The sequence below is a fragment of the Balaenoptera ricei genome, chromosome 4 (assembly GCF_028023285.1).
Source record: "Balaenoptera ricei isolate mBalRic1 chromosome 4, mBalRic1.hap2, whole genome shotgun sequence".
In the NCBI taxonomy this organism is placed as follows: Eukaryota; Metazoa; Chordata; class Mammalia; order Artiodactyla; family Balaenopteridae; genus Balaenoptera; species Balaenoptera ricei.
Genome location: NC_082642.1, coordinates 90,865,206 through 90,883,397, shown reverse-complemented (window position 1 = coordinate 90,883,397; position 18,192 = coordinate 90,865,206). Strand labels below are relative to the sequence as shown.

Here is an 18,192-nt window from a genome sequence, read left to right as displayed (position 1 = left end):
CACACCCAGTGTGATAAGAGGACAATAGCATTTCTCTGCCCCCCTGGGAGAAGGCACATGGGTTGGGTTAGGGGAAGGGGAGTTTCTAGACCAAGCCTGCACTCATTCCAAGGTGGAAAGAGCAGCTTGTCCTGTTGAGGAATCCATCCTGTTCAGCCCTAAGAGCAATACATCCTCTCTATTAACTTGGCCAAGAGGTGTCAACATATGAGTATAAGGGGTAAGGAGGATTAAATCGTGTTGGGGGCTTTCAGGAATTATGAACAAGTAAACTCTCTGTTAAAATAACAGATTTTTAGTTAAAGCTAAAGTCATCGATAAAGTCAGATATATATATCCTAAGAGCACATGCAGGTCAAATATGATACTGAGTTTTGGGAACCAAGCATTTACTTATACCCCTAATGTGAGAGTGAAAAAGAATGCCAACGCCACATGAAATTTGTAAAAATCATATTTGTATTTGTATGGAAATATGTATGGAAATATGTTAATATAAATGTTTCAGACATTAAAAAAAAAAAAAAAAAAAAAAAAAAAAAAAAAAAGAATGCCAACGCCAATACCTGTAGCTGCTGGGAAGAACACCCCGAAGACAGTGAAAAAGGACTCGCCGGGGCTGTAATCTGGCAGAGTGTTGTTCCGCAGCAGTTCTGGTGAATATCCAATAAAACCATGTTCTGAAATAAAACAAAGGAAAGCAAAATGAGCCAAGTGACAAGATATATAGCACAGGCTTCCCTAGATTACAGTCCTCACTTATGTAACTTTAAATAGCAAAAGGTAGGTGTGATTAGGGGCAGGGAGCAGGGAGAGAAAACAGAAGATGACAGAACCATCTTCCTTCCCACTTCTAGGGCTTGATTTTTATGTATCTGTATCTACGGATATAGGTAACTAAAATGACATGAAGAAGAACAGTAGCTACCTCTAGGAAGGGTAGCATTTTTATTGTTCTGCTTATAGTACAGCTGAAATCTTTCAATGAGTATGTATTGAAGTGTTTGCTTCTGATTTAAAAAATTAAGTTACCTCCCTGCTCAAAAACCTTCCCACGGATCCCCATTAGCTACAGAGTAAAGTCCAAGTTCCTGAAGATGAGTGTGAAAGCCCTCCACAGCCTGGCAACAGCCCACCATTTCCTATTCGTCCTTTGCCTTTTCCTCTCCCCAACAGTGACGCAGATGACTCTGCCCAAGAACGCCACTAATACCCAGCCCTGTGTCCCCTGCTTCCAGACCCTTCCCCCATATCTCTGAGCATCAATATGGTACTCACTCTTCAAGCCCAACTCAAACTCTGCTTCCTCTGGGCTTTACATGAACTCCCTGATCAGAATCCTTCTCCTAAGTGCCCTCCATGACTAGCCACATTAGGTCTTTCCCCAACCAGACTCCTTGGGGCTAGAGATCCGGTCTTAAACACTTCTGTCCCCCAGGGTCAACCACTGTGCCTGCCACACAGCACACAGGGTGCCAATATGGATCACACCGAAAGAATCTTGCTCTTGGATCTTCTGATGCCGTGCTTTCAGTCTGACTGGTTCACAGACTACTTTACAGCAGGAACATCTCAGATATGATTTTTTCAAAGCATGTTAAACATTTTTTACATTGCCTTAAATGAAAGTTTTCAAGAGGTTTCAGTCCTACAGACACTTTGCTTTTTTGTCAAAGGAGGTCACCTTGAACAGCACCTGTGGATATGTTAGTGGGCTGTGGAATTTTAAGATACAAGTCAAGTGTCCTTGGGCTCAGGGACACCCAGGGTATCCAGCCTCTGCCTTTGGAGAATGAGTTGGTTTGTTCCTGTGAACTCCAGTCCAAGAGAACTGGGTCCTGCTCCTTTTCCCTCCAACCCCACAGCTACGTAGGATGAGTTCTCAGCCGTCAGTCACGCCACGCCGTAGCTGACCCCCAGGGCTGCGGTGACCATCTCCTGCCAGCCTGTCCTCCACCGCCCTCGGGGCTTAACTTCACCCTGAGCTTCCTTCCACAGAAGAGCGCCGTCTCGCTGATGACTCCAATGATAGCGCCAGCACTACTCACAGCTTCCAAGATTCATATCTTCATAGGAAAAGTATTTTTCAAAAAAAAAAAAAAAATAGTAAAATGAAAGCTCAGTGAAGTACAAGGGACCCTGGGGAGTCCAGTCAGGACTTAAGATCATTGTCGACTGCTCTCTTTCTCCTGAACCTTAAATCCCAAGGACTGTGCAACATTTCCGAATGGTTTGGCATCTTCACAGCCGGTCCTCCCCTCATTAACAAAACAGCAATAATAGCTAAGTTAACTTTAGTTTATCCGCTGGCTGACCCTGCTGACTAGACTTTCTGAGGAGAAAACCAGCCCAGGCTGCCTCGGAAGGGAGCTCGGCCAAGCTGGGTGACGCATAGGCCTGAGCACGTTTGAGCGCAGGGCTGCGTGCAGGGCAGGCCGGCCATGCGGGACACGAACACTCCATCAGGCTCCACTGATCTCCGCCGTCCCGAGGCCGCCCTGACATGGGCGGGTATTTGGTCACCAGGCCTGAAGGGCTTGGCCCCCGGTCAGCCTGAAGGGTCAGAGGGATTGCAGGCGCCATAGATGAGTCACTGGAAAGCTTTCTCTCTCCCTCCATACCACCACCAAGATCCACAGAGTGAGGGAATGAGTCACTGGGCTCACTCGGGGACGGGGGTGGGGTCCATCCTCTGCAGGGCCACCGCAAGGGCAGCCCTCACACGTTCGCAAGCACACGCTCGCGCTGACAACTGCCGCTGGCCCCAGCCCTCTCCCCTCAAGTCCAGTTCTGAGCTGTTCTCAAGGAAATAACCGTAACTTTGAAAAGAACTTTATGGACAAAGATGTTTGTCAATGAATTATTTATAATAGTGTAAACGGCACAGTGGGGGGTCTAAATGTCTAACTCTGAAAGCCTGAGGTATTTCAAATGCTTAAAAAGACTTTTTGGGGACTTCCCTGGTGGCACAGTGGTTAAGAATCCGCCTCCCAAGGCAGGAGACGTGGGTTCGATCCCTGGTCAGGGAACTAGATCCCACGTGCATGCTGCAGCTAAGAGTTCGCATGCCGCAACTAAGGAGCCCGCCTGCTGCAACTAAGACCCAGCACAACCAAGATAAATAAATAAAATAAATTTAAAACATTTAAAGAAAGACTTTTTAGTGCCAAAGAAAACTCTCCATGTTATATATGATATATGTTAAGTAAGAAAACTGGATACCATTTATAGGATGAATACAAAAAAAAGTTTTAATGTATATATGTAGGAAAAGGAAGCATACCAAAATACTAATTGTGGTTGTTCGTATAATGCAATTATGGACTTCTTTTTCTTTTTTTTTTTATGTTTACAAATTTTCCACCTGTCTTTAATGAGCATAATCAACTTATCAAAAATTAAAATCTTTTAGAAAAACAAACAAAACATCCCACAACTGAAAGCCTACTTTCTCCAGATAGCTTTTCTATAAACAAATTCATTTCTTTTTTTTTCTTTCCATTTATCCTCTCCCTGCTTTTCAAAATGATTTAAGTGGCTTATGAGCAAAACATAAGGGCAAGTAAAATTAGGGGCAAATAAAGAAAGAAAAAGAAATTGAGCAAAAGAGAGAGAGGGCACACCTACAGCCCACAGCCTGAGGTCTCTGAATAGGCTCTGAGGTAAGAGCCTGCAGTGATTTTCTTCAAACTGGAATTCAAGGCCTAGAGAGATCATTTTACTTTCTGACCTTAAGGACTTTCTGACCTTTCTGACCAAGCCCACTCCAGCAGCGGAGGACCCTAGGGCCCACCCTTCACGTGTGCCACATTCCAGTGGATGAGAAGGAGCCCTAGGCTCACATGGTGGACCTACCTCATTCCCTCTGCCCCTACCTTCCCGGGCCCTTATGACTTCCACCCACCCGACACCCCACCTCGCGTCAGGCTCCCCAGTCCTGATCCAGCCCCGCCAGAGGTTTGGCCCACTGGCCTTCGCCCTGACTCCCGGGTCTCCAGTCTCTCGCCCAGACCCTTAACCAGTGGTCCAGCTGGATCTCAAGCTTATGCAGAGAGGGTGTCCAGGTCAGGCACTGATGTCTCTGGCTGGCTTGTACTTGAGGCATGGGGCGAGGTCAGCTGGCCATGCCCAGCGTTGCAGGGCAGAGCAGACACCACCTGCCGTGGCTTCTCACAGTGGGTCTTGCTGTCTGATTTGCTGAACAAAGGTCCCTAATTCTTCTAGTCATGGCCCTGTTTGAGAATCTGATGAATGCCCATTTTGCATACCATTTGGGGGTTCCCTGAAGCCTCTATGGGGGGAATGGACCCTGAGGTTCAGGACCTCTACTCCAGGGGCTGCCTCTGTACCTGAGACTTCTGGCAGGCCCTGCAGGCACCTACGCTGTCCCAAGCCCTGAGCGACACCACGCCCTGCCTCGGGGTGAACAGAGGTCAACGTTTCCTGCTGCAGTCGGTGCCAAGCAACGAGGAGTCTCTGTGTGCATGGGGACAGTGCAGGTCCCCCAGGGACATCCCGGGCAATTTTCTTCTGAACATAATCGCCAGTGGCCGTTTACTGAGCACCTCCTACCTGCCGGTCACTGGGCGCCAATTAATTTACATCATCCTCGATCCTCACAACCACCCTGCAAGATCAAAGGTGAGAAAACCAAGCTCACGAAGGTGAAGAATCTTGTCCAAGGTCACACAGCAGACCTGCCTGTATCACAGCCCTTGCCTCTCCCCCAGAAGGCCAGTCTCCAGGTCCCTAGCACCACCCTCCCTCACAGAGACACGCATACAGCCCAGGTTTCCTTCAACCCCGCAAAACGCCGCCAGAGATCATGGCATCTCCCCTTCTCCACCTGTGGGGGGCCGACAGGGTGTCTCCCTATGGAATGCCACACTGAGGGGGTGTGCGCACAGCTGGGAAGAAGCAGAGCCCACCCTCGACCCCAGGTCTGTCTGAAGTCAATTTTCCATCGACCATGCCGTCTCCCTGGAATTCATCCTGAGTTGTTTCCCCAGAGATTTCTAGAGCATGTGTCTGCCTCTGTGGGCCTTTCAGCTACTCTGCTGGTAACATGAGGGGCCGGGATGCTCTCAGCTGATGTCTCCCGACTCTGAGAGGCCTGGAATGCCCAGTGCCTGCAGCTGCTGCACATGCCTGTATCTGGGTTTGACCTGAACATCTGTTTCTGTACCCACAGAAAAAAACACTTTGGTCCCATGTGAGCCATGAGCTTTTAGGAAGAACAAAGACAGAACAGAGTGAGGAAAGAGAAAACGAATCACGACAAAAACCAGGCAAGAACAGGAAGAGGGAAGATACTTGAAGGCGTGGCCTTCCTCCTCAGCATTCGGGTAACACGGCTTCTTGGGATGCCACCAGGGTGCCTGTGGTTCTGCAGGGTCCAGGGGGTCTGTGCCCAAGGGATACCATGGGATCCCACCTACCATGCCTGGGCCAAAGGGGCCAGCCCGGGTCACAAGTTGCTACAGAGCACAACTCCCTCGGGGCCGGGCCCCGCGCCCTCTGGCGAGGTGGCTTCTGGGAAGCTCCGTGTGGCACCTGTGGCTTCCCACCCGTGCTGCCCCGCCTCTGGGGTCGGTCTGCTGAAATTAGAAGAGGCAGCAGGAAGTCATCAGCCCCCACGTGTGGGTGTCGGATTGTGGCCGCTGACTAACTTAGAAAGTGAGACTGCTAAAAATGACGCTGGCACCGTGGGCCCTGCCACCCCTCCATGAGCCGCGGGTCCGGCGAGGCGGGGGCTTCTGGCCCGGCTTTCTTCTTGGCTCGGGTCCCCCCACCCCTCGCCCAGCGAGACAGCCCTTTCCTGGGAACGACAATGGGAGAGGCTGGTCCAACCAGGAATAGAAAGAGCAGAGGAAGGGCCCGCGAGAGAGGAAGGCAGGGAGGGGCACGTCGCCCAGACCCCGGGAGATCACAGGAAGAGCAGCCCTGCAAGGAAAAGGAAAGGAGAGGCCGAGGTTCTGGGAAGGGACACACACACCAAAACAACGCCTGGGGGTGGGGAGGGCAAGAGAAGTCCAGCGGAGCCAGCCGGAGGAGGGTCCCCAGAGGAGCAGGAAGTACAGTAGGGTGTGCAGCAAGGGAAACGCGGATTGGGCGCCTTTTGTGAGGGCCAAGCCTCGCCCTGGACACAAGGCCCCTCCGGAGGGTCTCCTGCGCAGCGGAGCCCGCCTGGGACCCGGGATGGTATGCCCAGCACCTGGCACTGCCTTGGCTGCTCCAGGACCCTGCCTCACAGGGGCGGAGACCCGCAGTTTGGGGGAGGGACAACAAATCTGAAATGGCCTGACATAGAGAGGTCAGTGACAAGGAAAGAAAGGCGTGTCCGGGCCGCATCCTGTCACCAAGGCCCTCACAGAGCTCCTGCCCACGCCGTCCCCCTGCTTACTCAGCCACGGCCCAACCCCAGACGGTCTGAGGTGGACACAGATGGGCAGTTAGGCCCGGCAAACCCCGGCGGCCTGGGCTGGTCCGTGGAGTTTTCCTCCCCTGGGCTTTGCTGTTAAGTCTGGGAGCTGCAATGGGTGAGGCAGCCTCAGTCATAAGAAGGATGTGCCCAAACCTGAGCTCAGAGAGCATCGATTCAGGAGAAGCCCAGGTTATTCTCCTCCTCCTTGGGGTGGAGCACGAGGCCCTGAAGATCTCTGGGAGGAAGGGGAGAACGGTGACAGGACCAAGACTCACAACACCTGGGTTCACGCCCCGGTGCTGCCACGGACTCGCTGCAAATTCTGACTGTCCATCTGGGATGGGCCCGAGATTCTGCAGTCTAAATGGGCACCCAGGTGATGTAGATCACGCTCCCAGTAGCAGGTATTAAATGGTTTTTCAGAACCCTTCTAATTCTGAAAGCTGCCAGCCAGAAGCCCATTCTCAAGACTCAGGGCACATCGTCCAAATACACCATTGATTTCCAGTGGCAGATGTAAAATCCCAAACTAGCTTCCAAAGCTTGTCAGTGCTGCCCCCTACCTCCCTGCTACCCCTTCCCTTTCTCTGTGGCTGTGGATACAATGTGTGCTCCAGACTGTGAGACAAGGTCCCTGTCACATTTTTCATCTGTTAATGAAACAAAGCAATTATGAATTACAAGTCCTGCCACTAGGTCTTACATTATTACAGTCAGGCGTGCCCTCCGTTAGTGCAGATACTGAAAGCTTCCTGGTCTAATTCATTGGTCCATTTTAACAACGGAGGGAACTGATAGAAGCCAGCTACTCAAAAGGCATGAGAACTGAAAGTGGGAAAGTAACCCCAGCTTAGAGTCCCATTTGGAGTCCGCAAAACACCAAGTCCCCATTTGCTGGATTCTCCCATTGAACTGGGTCGTAACCATCCTGGTCCACTACAGGTGCTCCACAGAAATATTCTGAAATTGAACTGGATCAGGCTGTATTGACTTGGACTGTCAATGGAAAGGGATGGAAGGGGCAATAATGATAGGTTCAGAAGAGGCCCCCAAGGCCCCCGCCCTCAGCTCGGATTTCCTTCCCTGCAGGACTTCTGGGCAGTGAGCTGGGAGCCTTCTCCAGACCACAACCCCCTCTCTGGCTTCAGCCCTAGTGAGTTTGGTCCTCCAAAGAGAGGGTGGAGAGAGGATGTGAGCAGGGTTTCCAGCTCCCAGGCCCCCACCCAGAGAGAAAATACACAGAGGGAAGGCCGGGCATTCTAGCAGTGGCCAGAAGGGAAGTCTGAAGTGGGGTTGGGCCTGTCCAGAGGCCCCCGGGGAAGGCCTCCACCCTCTGGGACAACTGGATGGTGGGAACAGCCGGAAAAGCCCCCAGGGCTGGGTAACCCAGGGAATGAAGGGCCTGGGTTGGGGGGATGTCAGGGCAGCCCCCTTGGGAGCGGATGGCTGAAAGTTTCCAGTAAGAAGAGAAGCTCCTGCCAACCCCTACAATCTAGGACAGGCAGTCCTGGAGTTCCTTCTGAGAAAAGGATTTCTCACTTGTGAAAGGGAGGATTTCTAACATCCAAGAAATTGTTCCATCCTCTGACATGGTCTCTATTTTAAATGCTTAACAAAACTTTTTTTATAATGGCCTTGGGGTCAGCAAGTTGAGATGAGATGAGATTTTTCACCTGGGGAGGCCGACCGAGCAAAGGACTGCCAAATGCCCCAGAACATTAAGGAACTCGCAGTTCACCTACCCAAGAAACAAAGAGGTATCTCAGGATAATAACCTGGATTGCCACAAATGCTGAGCAAGGGTTTGTGCCAGGCACCGTTCCAAGTGCATTATATATATTTGCTCACAACCACCCCATGAAGTAGTGCATTTTTTAGGTAAGGAAGCTGAAGCACAGAGAGGAGACTGGATTCAACCCTTGGCTGCCGCTGCCGCCGGGGTCGGTGCTCACGCAAGGCTGCAGGGAGTCTGGGAGGGGAGCCAGGAGCCCAGCTGGTCAGGCCAGGGCCAGACGGAAGGGACTGCAGAGCCCCCAGCCCCCCGCCCTCGGAGCCCCCAGTGGGCTGCCCAACACTGCTCTCAGCTCAAAGGAGCCCTGAGAAAGGAAAAATATCTGGCTTTCTTATCTCCTGGGGGAAAGGAATGCACTCTCCCGCCAGGATAAGTGGCTGTTTTGACAGGAAGTCTCCACCCAGGCTGTGGGTTCCTCCCAGCCACCATTTACTCCTTCTGGCCGTCCCTGACTCTGGCATCCCAACTCCCATCCTACTTAAACCCCACACACACCCCTACACCCCCCAAATCTAACCCAACTGGGGGTCCCCCCACGTCGGCTGCCCGCCCCACAGCTCCGGCCTCCATGGGGGTCCAGAGTTCCGACCTGGGAGTCACGCCTCAGCCCCACTGTTGCCTGGACACCGTCTCCAGGCAGGCAGCTGAGAAGGGGGTGGGAGGACAAGGGGCTCCCTGCAGGGGGCAGTCAGCATCGACGTGGTTATGCAAGCAGGGCCCCCCCTCCTGTCCAGCACCATGCTGGAAGTATTCAGACTCCACACGCCCCAGCTCTGCAGCCAAGGGCAGTTCTCCCCAACCCCAACCAAGCCCTACCCAAGAAAGAAATGCAGCAGACGCTCTCTTAGAATCCCATGGCAGAAGATTCAGTATCACAGGACTATAGAATGATAATGCCACCGGGGTCTTTTGTCTCAAGTCCATTTTACACATGGGAAGGCTGAGGCCCGAAAAAGGAGAAGCCCGTGCCACACAGTCAGCAGCTGGTCAGGCAAGACCAGAACCCAGTGTGGCCGAGCCACCTCCAACGTGTGCCCTGCAATGGCACTCAGGTCTCTGTTGTCACTGCCTGCTACCTGCCAGGTCAGGATAGGAACCGTACTGTCTTATTTCTTGGTGTGTCTCCATTGCCTAGACCCAGGAGGTAAGCAAAAAATTTAATACTTTATTAATAAATAATGGAAACAACTCAAGTGTCTATCAACAGATGAGTGGACAAACAGCATGTGGTCTATCCATACATAGAGTACTATTCAGCCACTGAAAGGAACGAAGTATCGACACTTGCTACGACACAGATGAATCTCGAAAACGTGCTAAGTGAAAAAAACAGAAAAGGACAAATACTGTGTGATCCATTCATATGAAATATCTGAAATAGGCATATTCACAGAGACAGAAAACAGAACAGAGGTTATCAGGGCCTAAGGGGAGGAATGGGGAGTTATTGGTCCATAGACACAGTTTTTGTTTGGGGTGATGAAAATGTTTTAGAAGCAGACAGTTATGATGGTTGTACAACATGGTGAATGGAGTTAATGCCACTTAATTGCACACTTTAAGATGTTTTTTTTTTAATGTTATACATATTTTGCCATTAAAAAAAAAAAAAAACACAAGCCGTTTCTTTCCATAGTACCCCCTGCAGGGACCACCTCCAGCATCCTTGTTTCTGGCCTGGGCTCCTCTCTGGCTTGCAGATGTGGAATAGAGGATAAAGGGAGCTTCCTGGCCAAGGCCGATCAGAGAGGGAGGAACAAAGCCACAGGTACAGACTAGTCCTAGTCTCAGACTCCGATTCCCCCGCCAAAGCAAGCTGCCTCCTCAGATGACGGACGCTTCAGCTCTTGGCCGCTGCAAGGTGAGTGGGCACCCCCAGCGAGCCATCTGACCACACACGACTCCTCCCCGATGGAACTGGGCAGAAAGCACCATGTTCTCAGGGGTTCAGGCGGAAATCACAACTCCCTTTGTTGACTTCTAGAACTTACAGGATTTTATTCAGGGGTCACAGGTTGGGGTGTGGGCCTTTAAGGCAGAGCTGTCCAGAAGCACAGACTGTGGTTTCTCGATATCAACCGTGCCCAGATCCCACGGAAAACCTCAGCAAAGTCAAGGGCGCGGCTGTCCCAGTCTTGTTTTTGACACCTTCCCGCTTTCAATACTTTCCTGGTCACTGGAACCCCAGGCCTGGGAGCAGTGTTTAACACCAGTCCTGCTTAATAAGAGCTGGCCTGGAATGAGTGTGCCTTTACCCTGGGCTGCCCTGGGCAAGTGCAAAGAGAAAGCAGGCCGGGCCGCTCCTCTAGGGGACTTGGATGCTGGGGCCCTACCTGGTCTTGGGCCAGCAGCGTCAGCATCAGCACCACCTGAGAGCTTGTCAGACCCACAGAGCCTCAGCTCTCCCCTCCCCCAGCCCCCACCCGTGGAACTGAAACCTTCATCGTTACAAGATCCCCAGATCTTGAAGTTTGAGAAGCATTGCCTTGGAGTATAACCCAGGGGCCTCCAGAGACCTATTCTTCCAGGATAAACAATGATAATCATAATAATTATTTATTAAGCACCCACTTCGTACCAGCTATGACTGTAGGCCTCTTACATATACTATTTTATGCTCTGACAACCCAGTAAAGTAGGATTACCTGCTTTTCAGAACTGAGGAGAGCAGTCAGAAAGTTGACCAAGTCCATGCAATGAGTTACAGCTGAGCTGGAATTTGAACACAGGGGTCTGAGTCCAAAGCCATGGCTCTGACAACTGTGGTATGATGCAATCTTTCAAATTGGGCCAACAGTTACAGCCACTTGTCAACTCTCTATGGGGCTCAGAAATTCACTGGCAAATGCAATCCCCAGGAGGTATTCTAGGGGCTGCCCCGCTGCCTGGAGCCGGCCTGGGCTCCGGGTGTCCGTGCGCTTGGGCTGGGCAGCCTGTGGCAGAGGGCTCTCTATTTCTTCAGGACACGTCCCTGACGATGAATTTGCGTGGCCCGGCCCCCAGTAAGCATTAAGTCTGGGACTGGAGGGACAAATAAATTAGATGGTACACAGGCTTGGGGCCCCTTCTGCTGCAAGCCCGGAAACCTCCCGCACTGACCTCGTCTGGGCCCTGGAGTTTATGACTCAGGGCTTCATCTCCTGCCGGCCCCCAGGAGGCAGCACTCTCCTGCCAAAGGCACCCGTGGCAAGCTCCGCTCTCCCCTCCAGCCAGCATCCACAGGCTCCTCAGGTCACGGAACCCGGCCCAGCTCCAAGAGCCCAGCCCAGCCCAGCCCAGCCCAGCCCAGCCCAGCCCAGCCCAGCCGGGCCTGAGATTGTCTATCTGATTCTCTGTGTCTGTACATGGCCACCTCATCCCTCACCCAAATGTGTGACTTGAGGGCACGTCTCCCTGCCTTTGTGTCCCTCACAGACCCACTAAAATGCGTCTCAACCCAATAGGTGCCCCCAAAACGCTTGAGCCAGAAAGTGCCATCATTCGCCCTTCCACAGCCGTGCAGAGGGCACCCCGCTCACCTCCCACAGCCAGAGGACCCCTTCCTGCAGTGAGGGGAGCACGAGGCCCAGCGGGGCGGAGCTGGGGGCACAGGCAGGATGTGCTAGCCCATCCCTCAGTGTGTCGCCCTCCACCTCCTTGGAACCCCCAGCTGCTCAGGGCTGAGGCAGGCAGCCCAGCAAGGCGAGGGCCCTCCCAAGCCAGTGATTTCATGCTTCAGGCATCTATCCCCAGAACACCGGCTGGCCGGGGAGCCTGGCAGGCCAAGCCCGCTGCTGCTCACGGAGCTGGAGCAGACACAGGGAGAGAGCCGGGCAGTGTTAGCTCTGGTTCCCTTCTGTAGCTGTGACCAGGTCCCCATGGCCTCCTTGGCCTAGCGGTTCCTTTCTCTGCTTTCCACAGCCAAAGCCAGCAAATGACAATAATACGATGGAGAGGGTGGCAGGGCCTTGGAGCCGGGGGCCTGGGATTCTGGTCAGGCACTCTCTTCATCAGAGACAAACTCAGAACAAGAGGAAGGCTTGGGGCTTCCCTGGTGGCACAGTGGTTGAGAATCTGCCTGCTAATGTAGGGAACGCAGGTTCGAGCCCTGGTCTGGGAGGATCCCACATGCCGCAGAGCGGCTGGGCCCGTGAGCCACAACTACTGAGCCTGCGCATTTGGAGCCTGTGCTCCGCAACAAGAGAGGCCGCGATAGTGAGAGTCCCGCGCACCACGATGAAGAGTGGCCCCCGCTTGCCACAACTAGAGAAAGCCCTCGCACAGAAACGAAGACCCAACACAGCCATAAATAAATAAATAAATAAATAATTTAAAAAAAAAAAAAAAGAGGAAGGCTTGAGGGTGTCTGCCCCGCCCTCCTCCAGCCAGACAGGAGTGAGGACCACTGCCCCCAGAAAACCTCCTATTGAGGGCTGAACCCCAAAAGCTGGGAAGTCACAGTACCTAGAGTATTATGTTCTCCCTCTACCAGAGAAATGGTAAATGTTCAACTCACCTAATTTTAAAAATAAGAACCACCAACCTAAAGTGGTATTCAAAAAAAAAAAAAAGTTATTCCATAGGTAGAACAAGTAGAAGAACGTGCTTTGCTTTTTACTTAGGTCAGTCACTGAGCAGACGGGAGGGGGAGTGGATGGCGAGGAGGGATGACCAGATGGACACAGAGAGGGAAAAGAGGGGAAAAGACTGGGGAGGAAAAAGAGACAAACCTAAAGGAAGAAAGCATGAGGCAGGAAGAAGAGAGGAGAAAAACCAGGTATGTTTTGAGGAATGCTGGAGATCACAATTTTGTTGGTTCGGTTTGCAAAAGTTCAGAAATCCTTACCCAGACCTGAGCCTTTGTTTACAATTCTTCACTGTTCTAATCCTTAAAAATTCCTCTGTTCAAATCCTTAATCTTTCCCCTTTCAGGGTCAAAGATTCCTTTGAGAATCTGGCAGTAGTTCTGGACCCTCTCCTAGAAAAATATATTTATTCACATAAAATTTTTCCTGCAGTTTCAGGGGTTCATGGATCCTGTTAAAAACTAGTTATTCTAGAAGCTCCACTCTGACTGAGAAACTCATAAAGACCAAAGCAAAAACACCCCCCACTGCCAGATTAAACTAAGATAAGGGAGGATGTGTTGAATCTTATTCAAGCCATCATATCAGGTTTTTAATTATACCATTTGCTTCACTGATAGAATTTTGGGGCCTAAACACCCTTCTTTAGTTACTACCCCAATGGTGGTACTAGAAGCAAGGTCACTTACTCGAAGGAGTCAGCTGTGTGTAGGGACGGTTATGATGCAGTAAAAGGTCTGCCTTTGACCCAGGTAACAATGTCTGTGCTTACCTTGAAATTAACCCTCTGCAGATCAATGGAATTATTAAATCACACATATGCAGTAGTTCCCCAATCTGAATGCGCATAAGCATTACCAATGCACTGGTTTAAAATGTAGATTACTAGGCCACAATTTGAGAGTCTGATTCAGACTTTTAAAATGAGTTTCTAGGTGATTCTGATGCAGGCAGTCCCCAGACCAAACTCTGAGATATACTGTTCTCGTAGACAATTGCAAGCTTCTGGCCCAGCAGATCTGCAGACTCCCTACTCATTGTGGTGTCCTCCTCATACACCAGAGGCAGGGCTAGGCATGTACGGAAGGGTGCTCTGTGACTAGGTTTGGACCACTGCATCAGAAAGGCTACCTTTACGGGGTAAAAAAGGTAAATGAACAGTGTGGGGCATAAAAGGTATAGAGCCAGGTGAAACCCTCCAAGGGCCTTTAAGGCTGTGGTTCCTAGATCTGTCAGCACAAAAACAATCACCTGGAGTACTTCTGCATTTCAGATTCCCAGGCCTCGGGCCATTAGGGAATATATATATGATACTACTAACGAGCTTCCCCATTGGTTCTGACACATGGAGGTTGTTTGTTTATGGTATATGGTATTATGAAATACTTGAGGGTATTTCAATCAAGCTATCAGACCATTATTGTAAAAATGCTTTGAAAAAAATTTAAAATGCTCTTAAAATTCTCCAGTGAAAACCAGTGAACACTACCAGGCGTTCCTTTTCCTTTTCTCCTCCTCCTCCTCCTCCTCCTTGTTCATTGTAGAAACTAACTGGAGAAGGTGGGCCACACTGGAATGGCCTGAATGGGTTCCAGATGACGAGGATTTGGTCCTCTTGGCCTGACTGCTTCTCCCTTTACCCTGGAGTCTTGTACAAATATTAACATTTTCTGGCTGTGCAGTGACGTGAAAATGGTTAGGAAGCACGAGGTCAGGTGTAAAAAAAACTCATGGAAGGAGAGAGACCGCTTGGTCCAGAAGCGATTGCTGATGTATTTTCTGATTCTCTACAAGGTGGAACGTCCACACAAACAGGAAGCCACGACGTGCCCAAGCTCACCCACACTGGGCTTGGCATCCGATCGGCGGCGGTGGGGCATCAGGAGAATTGCTGAAAAGGCAGCCCATTTCAGACTGCTCGGCAGAGTGGCCCTAACAGGGGCTTCTGGGCACAGATCACAGCTCCTCAAACAGAGAGGACATCCCCAATAACAAGACTGCCCTACCTTGGTCTAGAATCCCTCAATTTAGTGTAATTTTTTTTTTTTTTTTTTTTTTTACATTTTGATTTCTTGAAACTTGGCTGTCTTGCATTCAACATGTAGATGTAAGGTAACTTTTTTTTCCACCTGAAAATTTGGTGTATCGTAAAATTGATGGTATCTTAGAATTGAGGAAATAGGGTTTATCACCTCATTTAATCTTGAAACAATCTGTGAGGGAGGTATCATTATTCTCTACATTAAGTCCCCTACATACGAACCTTCAAGTTGCGAACTTTCAAAGATACGAACATGCGTTCGAATGTCCAATCACGTGAAGTTTGTTCACGTGTCTGGTATACATTGTCACGTGCATGCATCCTCTACAAGTGGTTGTGCTTTTGTGTACTTTACTGTACAGTACTTCATGGAGTACAGTAGTACGGTATCTTTATTTCAAGCTAGATCTGCAAGAGGACGACTTCATTGAACTCCCTGCTGTGCAACACGAGGAGCTTACTAATGAAAACCTGATGGAATTGGAGGCCCAGAGAAAGGACGAAGAGAGACAAGAGGAAGAAGAAGTAGCTGAAGAACCGAAGAGATTCATGATGCAGGAAATGACAAGGGGATTTTCTTTATTTGAGGAGGCACTGTTAGTTTTGAGGCACAGGACCTGAACGAAGAATGGTACACAAAGGTTGCAGCAGCCGTTCAGAATGCAATCCAGTGCTACCGTGTCATCTATGATGAGAAAAAAAGAGCTACTACCCAGACATCACTGGATTGTTTTTTCAAGAGGGTAGATAGAATTGAATCCAGCAAGGAACGAGAACCTGTGCCATCAACGTCAGGCGTGAGTGAAACTGCAGCTTGCCCTGTCTCCTATTGCTGATAATCCTTCGGCTCTACCATCTCCCACCTCCTCTCCCTCCTCCAGTCAGTAACTCTTCTTGCCTGTTCACTTGATGCCAGCCCCTGGATGCCAGCTGTTGTACTGTACTACTGTACTTTTCAAGGTACTGTACTGTGAGATTAAAAATGTTTTATTTTTTGTGTTTGTTTTTTATCTATTATTTGTGTGAAAAGTATTATAAACCTATTACAGTACATACTATCTAGCCGATTGTGTTAGTTGGGTACCTAGGCTAACTTTGTTGGACTTAGGAACAAACTGGACTTACAAACACACTTTTGGAACGGAACTCATTTGCATGTAGGGGACTAACTATATCTTCTAGACGAGGAAACTGGAGCACAGACAGTTGATTTGCCCAAGGTCACAGAGTGAGGAAGCGATGGGGCCGGGACTGGAGGCCAGCGCCCCACACCTCCCCACAGCCCCTCCCCGGCACCCCGTGTGCTGTGTGAGCACATCTGTCCACACAGTAGGAGCCGGGGTCGTGGAGTAGCTGCTGAGGGGGAAGTGCTCTGAAAAGCGGCTTCCACCAGAGTCACCGCAGCATGAGAAAGCAAAAAAGTGATCTTCATCTTACTTCAAATACAGACTTGAGAAAAAAAAAAAAACATATATATATATATGGCTTGTCTGGTGCAATTATTAGCCTATTTTAGACCCTAACTCCACCTCCTCTCTGATTGCAGGAACTTAAGGGTGTGCCGTGAGTAACTACTCATATAACGATCACATTTGGCAGATTTAAGTTTAAAATGGTGCTCATTTGGACAGTAATTACAGATTTACTGTTCCAATGTATTATTTTATTTACTTTTGAATGCTTCTGATGATTTCTTGCAATTGGGATATAAGGTGTTGTACCTTAAGAAATCTCACATTTTGGCTTCTGCCAGTTTAAGAGGAGCAGGAAGTAGTTTAGCAGAAGAAATCACTGTCAAAATAATAAAACTGAAAAGTTATTCTCTATGATATTCAGTAAGTGTTCATTTTCTGGAAAGCAGCTGGGGGCAGAAAGAGAAGCCCCACCCCTGCCCCCCGCCCCCAATACACACACACAAACTCAAAGAAAGAAACCCACAATTGACATGTACTATGATTTATAATCCTTAAAAACACCCACCCCATTTTACAGATGAGAGAACTCAGAGAGTGTCTGTGAGTTGCCTACAGTCACACAGCTGGTGAGGAGCCTGCGTTCTGGTGGCGGCACTAATCTTAAAGCACACACTGTCATCAGCAGTGATCTTCCCTAGTCATCGCCATGTTGCATGACGACAGGGACCACATGCATTTTATTCTCCACTAGATCCTGGAGCCCAGCTCCTGGTACCCCGCGGGCTTTGGGAACTGCTGGTTGGGTGGGTGGGTGAATGGAAGGAGGATAGAAAGGGAGGCAGGAAGAGGTATGTGCCCGGTGGGCCAGCCCCTCCAGCAGGTGCACTTCTTACCCCCATCCCCACTTCTTTGCCGACTGTGCTCCTACAACGCCTATCCAGCTTCTGATCAGCGTTTTCTAGCACTGCGTTCCCCTGCCTTACTGGCGCCTGCTCGCTCTAATTCCTTTCCCAGTCAGTCATTCAACAAAGCGTAACTGAGAGCCAGCCGCGCGCCAGGTACCCTCTAAGACACTGGGCGAAAGGCAGTAAGATGCGATTCCCATCCTGGAGGCTCCCACAGCTTAAAACAATGACCTCGGTATTTCCCAGCAGCTCTGGGCACCCTCAGAATCCAAAGTAGAGAGGGTTTCCTGAAGCTGCCTACCACACCCTCTCACCTTCCACCAGCACTTCTGCTGTTTCCGAAGTTTTGTCTTGTATTTTCCGAGACATCAAAGGACAGCCCACAATGAGATTCTCCTCTATACCTTTTAGCACATTCTTGTACTTTTCTACTTAGGGCATGTTTCGCATGCTGGGAGGCACAAGAGAAGCACGAGGAGTTAGGCAGGTGGTGTCATACAAAGTTCTGCCTTCAGTTATGAGATGGATATGACTGGAATCACCAGCCTCAGGAGCTAGAAGAAGTCTCCTTGTCTCACAGGTGAGGAAACAAAGGTAAACACTCTCCTACCCCATCCCTGGTGGAGTTGGCTGCTCTCGGACAGTGTCCTTTCGTGACACCTACTCTGCACACCAACAGATGAGGGGTTAGATCGGGAAGGAACCACAGCCCACTGACTTCTAATAAATGATGAATCTAAAACCAAGTTTTATTATGAGGCGACTGAGACCCACAGATGGTAGGGTCCTGGCCCAGAGTCCCACAGACAGTGGTTGAGAGGCCCTGGCTTCATCTCTCCCAATGCAAAACACTGTAACTATAGTAGTCCTTTCACTTTCCTATTTAGCAACGTCTCAAAAGCCATGTTAAATATCACGCCCTAAGTGTACTGCTTGCTCCCTTACTCAGTCATTAGCGTGGCTAGGAGCAGTGTGAGCTTGATGGCTACAAAGGACGTGGACCCTGAGGTCAGCCGCCAGGGTGCAAATCCTGGCTCCATGGCTTCCTAG

The 18,192-nt window shown here is 50.1% G+C and overlaps 1 protein-coding gene across 6 annotated transcripts in view; it reads right to left on the bottom strand.

Moving 5' to 3' along the window:
* The window catches only part of SLC12A8 (solute carrier family 12 member 8), a 133,570-nt gene that overhangs the window by 53,995 nt on the left and 61,383 nt on the right, over positions 1 to 18,192 (bottom strand). For all 6 annotated transcript variants that reach the window (XM_059922110.1, XM_059922114.1, XM_059922115.1 and 3 more), the window contains one exon: positions 567 to 680. In XM_059922110.1, the coding sequence (XP_059778093.1) occupies positions 567 to 680 (114 nt within the window). The remainder of the gene's footprint in view (positions 1 to 566; positions 681 to 18,192) is intronic.